At 41.4% G+C, this 6,000-nt stretch overlaps 1 protein-coding gene across 1 annotated transcript in view; it reads left to right on the top strand.

The window, feature by feature from the left end:
- The first annotated feature begins 5,158 nt into the window (after positions 1–5,158).
- ARHGAP28 (Rho GTPase activating protein 28) overlaps positions 5,159–6,000 on the top strand; it is a 71,895-nt gene continuing 71,053 nt past the window's right edge. Inside the window, exon 1 of the mRNA XM_010584836.1 lies at positions 5,159–5,296. Coding sequence (XP_010583138.1) covers positions 5,166–5,296 — 131 coding nt within the window. The 5' untranslated portion in view covers positions 5,159–5,165. The remainder of the gene's footprint in view (positions 5,297–6,000) is intronic.

Genomic DNA, 6,000 nt, shown 5'->3' with positions numbered 1-6,000 from the left:
AATGGATGAATGAAAGGATATGAGCTTTTTCTTAAAGTAAACCTCCCGAAAGCCCTATTGTGGCAGACAGATTAACAAAGTTTCCTTTTCTGTACATAATTAACATGGGAATAATATATGGGTAGTCTAATCTGGGCTAAGGAGAACCAGCTTTTGAACTCCTGAAAATAAATGAGGGTCATTACTAAGCGAGCAGCTACACAAAGTTGCCTACAGAATTTTTTTCTATGCTTTTGTGTCTTTTTTAAGATAAAAGAATCCACTCAATAAAAAAATGACCATCTTAAACTTCACCAAAGTGTGATGCATATTTAAATTGGGCCTGGGACTGAAAAATGTGAGGTTATATTTAACAAAGATGAATGTTTTGTTTCATACTCTAATTAAAAACCTTTGAAAAAACACCAATTGCCACTACACCTGATTTCTATTCTCTTTGCCTAAAAAGCCTTGTTATTTAACCTGTTGTAAAGGACAAACAGTTTTCTCAATGTTGTTTTTAATCTCAGTTTGAAAAGACAAAGAAAGCAGAATAACAAAGATTTTCTTCCAACGTTGTTTATTTTTTGGCTTATGAATTTTTCAATGTTCTAAAAGCAGTGGGTGTGTTGTGATGCTACCAATGAATCTCACCCATTCACTCACATTCCCAGCTGCCCACACGGAGGCATGCAAACACCTCACTTTAGCAGCAGAAAAATAAAGACTGTAATCCTTGTGGCATCACAGGAATAGAATGCACAGAGACTAAATCAAGCATTAGAAACTATACTTCCTGATGTATAAAATCCTTTTAAAGGAAATAGACCTCAAGCCACAGTGACAACTTTCCTGACACAAGTCAGCCCCTTCTCGGACACCTTTTTCATGGGAGGCATTGGTACTGAGCAGTAGGAGAGTCACACACCACAGTCCTTGACTTTTATGCTATGTTGTGGCACTCCTTGTTTTCAGTGTCTGGGTGGCCTTTGCCCACACCAACTCTTTGGTGTGGTGAATCTTTCTGCCCCCCACCCCTCAAGCATCTTTCCATCCAAATGACAAATTAGAGACAAGAAATAGATACCTTTTTTTTTTTCCCAAAGGAGGGAGAAATACAGTGGTTCTGGTTTTGGTTTCTTTTACATAGATAGATACAAAATTTATTGCAAGAGAAATTTAGACGCAGTGCTAGGATGACATTTTTCTGTGTATTGCTCCATTTCCTTTGATTTAATCAGTGAAAAATGCTGTGTTTTACACAGCTTCCTTTTAAAAATTAATCTAACCCATGTTCACATTAAACTGGTCCAAAATTAACTTCAAAGTTTTGCAAATTCTGTCCAACTTTGGCCTGGCTAATTTAAGATGGAAGCGAGCAATGAAATTCAATACCAGAGATTTTTGTGTGATTTGCACTTCAAAGGGGAATTTTGCACTTCCCAGGGCTCTGTGGGTCTACTTTTATGATATAATGGTGCATACCCCCTGCCATCTCACACCAAGAACACCTAGGCCACAAATCCCATTCCTCTTGGTGACAGCCCCCCTTGGACTTAACCAGAAAAGGCTGTTTAAAATCTGTGTGAAACATTATTATTTCCTTTCCAAGCAATAGACATTAAATTTGCTACACAATGGTTGCCCATCATGTTACTGCCACAATGATTACTAATTAATATTATGTAAATACATAAATATTAATAACAACAATGCCAATTTCTTTTTCATCTCAGTAAGCTTTAATTAGTGACTTTCTGTGTGTTTATACTTCTTATATATGGCTGTCACAGATATTCTTCAACAGAAGAGCTAAAGGCTTGATCATAACAACTATGTAGCCACTTATGTTCCTGAAGCAATAGGTTAATAAAGGTTTTTCATTCCAGTTCTCAAAGTCTGGGCCCACTGATCCATATATAAATAATTCTTTTGCCAAATTTGTGAAAGTGAAAAGCACTCCCCTTGGCACAAGCACAATGTAAAATTTGAAAGCACAAGGTCCTTGCCTACCAAACCTGAGGGAGCTGCTCATGGGTTCACTGGCTACAGACTCCCCACAGACTCTTCTCTTGCTGTACCTTCACTTCACTGGTTGCCACCAAAAGCATTCTGACAATATTATTTCTCACCAAAATGGCATTTCCAGAGTATTTGAAAGGTCTACGGAGCTATCAACTACCTGAAAAAAACAATTAGAAATGTCATAGTCCTGAGTACTCCACAATTTAGTATTGAAGAGGATGCTGTAGAAACACAAGCATGCTAGATTAAAATATTTTCCTACTTGCTTCTTTAGAAACCAGAATAAATTCTCCTTTAACTAACAAACAGAGTTGCACAGATAGAACTGAAGGAGGAATCTGGCCCACGTTGCCTTGTACACTTTTCTTATGGCTGCATCACTAGTCCAGTTAAAACCTTGTTTAGTGCCTGATGTGTATCTCTAGTTGATTTAGCCCCATTTTTAGTTTTCAATAATATGCAGATGTCTAACCCCAAGAGCCATTACACATATAAACATTTTTAGCTCTCAGTTTGACATATGTATTTTGGCTGATTAATTTTCAAAGTATCTATTTGTACTTCTGCCAAACTGTCTGCCATTTCTATACGAGACTCCAGTTTATGCACCAGCACTTTATAAATCTTCACATGAAATCTTCCATGTTTATTTTTCTTTGAGAGAAAATCCCATTTAATAAGTGTGGGCCTCTTTTCTTTATAAGCATTTTACTATTGAGAGGGTACCTTTATTCTTTTCTAAGTCATATTGGTGTTTGTTTTTTTTTATTATGGGAAGAGAGGAAATAAAAATAATACTAAAAATATATGGTCTTTCTACAGTGGGCTTTATCTACACATAGCTTAAAGCGCATAACCATCATTTTGTTGTCTGGTGGTACTGGAGAAAGCCTAGTACTATGATGCTAGGAAGGGAAGAAAAAAGACTTATCTGGAGTTGCAGCCAATACTTTGTCCGCACCCTCATCTCCTAAAGGACACCTACGCTGTTTCTGACGGTGTTTGGTGCCTTTCACTATGTGTGTTTCTTCAGGTGTTTAGTGTCTAGAAGTAAATTGTGGAGAATGCCTTTAAAGGGTGTCAACAGATATTTTATAATTTATTTTGGAAATTTTCAGCTCTCCGTTTGATATATGTATTTTGGCTGATTAATTTTCAAAATATCTATTGGCACTTGTGCCAAATATAAAGTTATGTTTATAATTTACTCCCCCCCATCAGAGAAGTGGGGTACCCACCTTCTGGTCCAAGAAGGAAATGTAAAGCTGGGATAGGAAGGGAAAAAATGACATTGGCAGCAGCATCCCTTGTCATCCAGCTGCCACACATCAGCTTAGCATTCAGTCAGAGCTCCACAGAGTTGGGATACGAGATCCATGATGGCATCTATCCTAATTTCTCAGACCCTATCCCTCTCCTGAATACCCTAGTAATCACAGAGCTCAATGAGGTCTTCACTGGTTATTGCATTCACCCCAGTCCTCACTGGTGGCACCATGAGATACTGTCCTGATGCTGTGGGCAGTAGGCAGTGCTTCCAGAGCTAGCTTAGAGCCTTCTCCTTCATTTCTAACATACACGTACAGGGCTTTACAGCGGCTCCCAGAGGCCCTCCACGCTGCCATGGAAGCAACTATGATTTTATGCTGGGCAACCTGGCTTTAAAATATTTGATCCAGGACATATTAACAGCGTAGCAAGAACAAGCCTAGAGGCTCTGCATGTTCAAATATTTATGCTTCCTGGGTGAGCCTGGCAAGAAGTGCTGCCAAGTGTACTGTTATCAGTGTCCTGTGCTGGCTAATTTAAAATTAACTTGGGCACTGCCTACATGAGTCGCGGCAACATATTTGGCTGAAACTGTCCTGCCCCTCTAGGCAGGATACGGAGCTTGGGGGAAGGTAGAGATGAGGTGAATCATTTTTGTGCCATTCAAAGCCTGAGCTACTTCGCCAGCTGGAGAGACCAACAGTGTAATTTAGGCAACCGTATAGCAGCACTAGAGATAGCACCCTCACTCAAGGGGGATGTGAAAGAGGATCCTGACAGGCATTTTGCACAGTTCCTGCACTGGGAACACCATCCACAGCTGTGACAAAGGTGCACAGAGGCTGATGTTTCACCCACTTGCTCAGAGAGCTGTAGCTCTTAGAGTAAAATTAGGGACATCCTTCCCATGATTTCATAGGCACGACAATAGTTTTCAGGAACAGGCATTTATCAGAAACATTTCTTTTCAAAAAAACACTAAACACTGAAGAAGTGGGAGAGGAAAATAAAGGGATGTGTGAGGTTTCTCATTTTGTCTACAGTTTTCTCTTGGTGTTACACCAGAACTGGATCCTGATATTTTTGCTTGCTAGTTTCCTTTTCAGTGAAAAACATTCAATTAGCACACAAAGATCAAGCACAAGCATGAAAAAATATCAAGCATCTCAGGGTGTATTTATTTATGGCATTACTCCAGATGAATGCACACTATTGTAAAAATAATTCACTCATTTCCTAGTGACCTTGTAATTATGTACACAGCCATATCAGGCAAAATGAAAGCTTAATCTGTTTTCAGGAGAAAGAAAGTGCAGTTCCCTGCCACAGAAATGATCCGACATGTGGGAAATCGGGGTTCCTGCTCCTTGATAATTTAAACAGAGCGGAGCCCACTTGGTTTCTGAATCTCCCGTGTAAGCAGCTTAAATGTCACTCCTTGCTCTGCCAAACCACGTTTTGTGTTTGACTAGCGCTCTCCACTTGTCCCGCTGCTTAACTGGCAAATGATTTCACTTAGTCAAGCCTATTTCAGGAGCAGGAGGACTGTTAAGAAATTGGCTCTTAAAAGGAAACAAAAAGAAAGCAAGCAAGACGTCTTCCCTGTGGTAGCGCGGTGCCATGCAGGATTATCTCAGGTTTCTAGTTTCCTAGGAACATAGTAACTTCCCCGTGGGTTGTTTTGTGGGCGGTGTTTTTGAATATATGCTAATTCAGCTTTCCTGACAGGGAGAGGAGCAGTGTCTCAGTTACACAGCTCTCCTGACAGCAAACGGTGGGGAGAGGCTGCTACAGAGCCAGGCCATGTGCTCACGCTTGTGACAGGACCGCTCGCCGGCCCGTCGGCACCCCTCGGTCACCTTGGTCGCTGGCAGCGGGGCCGACATGTGCCTATGACCATGGAGATGAAGGACTCGGGCAGCGTGGTTCTGACAGCCTACCATCCTCACAGCCCGGCCAGGATCCCGGGCATGGAGCAGAGCTTCGTGCAGGACATCCCCACCGGCCATTCACCCACCAGCAGGTAAAGCCTGAGGGATGGGGACTGGTGCCATGCCCTGACACGTTGTTGGTGTCGGTCGTGGGTTTTGCTGACTGTGTCAGCCCGAGAGCATTTCCCAATTGCTCGGCCACTTCACGAGCACTTTGCTCTTGCCCGTTTCTTGCCTCCGCCAGGGAAGTGATTCAGCCGAGTGCTGCTGGTTGGGATTGGGAGGGGGAAACAGGAATGCTTATTTGAAATCTTGTAAGTCAACAGATCAGGCCAGTTTCCTGCCTGAGATACTCAACAAGACAATCTCCAGGAAAAAAAAGCACATGAATCAGGCTGCTTCTCAGGTCGTTTAGGACTATTACAGAAAGTGAGAAGACTGGAGTGACTGAGTCTGGCGCTCAGAAAGTTGATTCTGGCTTTGGTTTAGAGTATTATTTAATACCTTCCCCATTCACCCACCAGGTTAGGACCAGACCTTGCTTTTTTGTGAAATTACGGTTGCTGCTTTGCACACTCACATACACACAATGGGAGACTGCATCGTTAAAGACAGTCTAAATAAGAAAATTCCTTTAGGTTGCAGGAAACTAAGCATTGTCTTAATTAACACAGTCATGTGTATGTTTACTTCCCTGCTCTGTAAGAATGCATGTATTTGCACAGTTCAAAAACAGCAGTTTGGGCAATTTTATTGTTTTAGAAAATCTGACCTTTCTCCTTTCTCCTGTACATGT

This window comes from Haliaeetus leucocephalus, unplaced genomic scaffold (assembly GCF_000737465.1).
Source record: "Haliaeetus leucocephalus isolate CR32 unplaced genomic scaffold, Haliaeetus_leucocephalus-4.0 Scaffold1007, whole genome shotgun sequence".
In the NCBI taxonomy this organism is placed as follows: domain Eukaryota; kingdom Metazoa; phylum Chordata; class Aves; order Accipitriformes; family Accipitridae; genus Haliaeetus; species Haliaeetus leucocephalus.
This window is presented reverse-complemented; position numbering and strand designations above follow the sequence as displayed.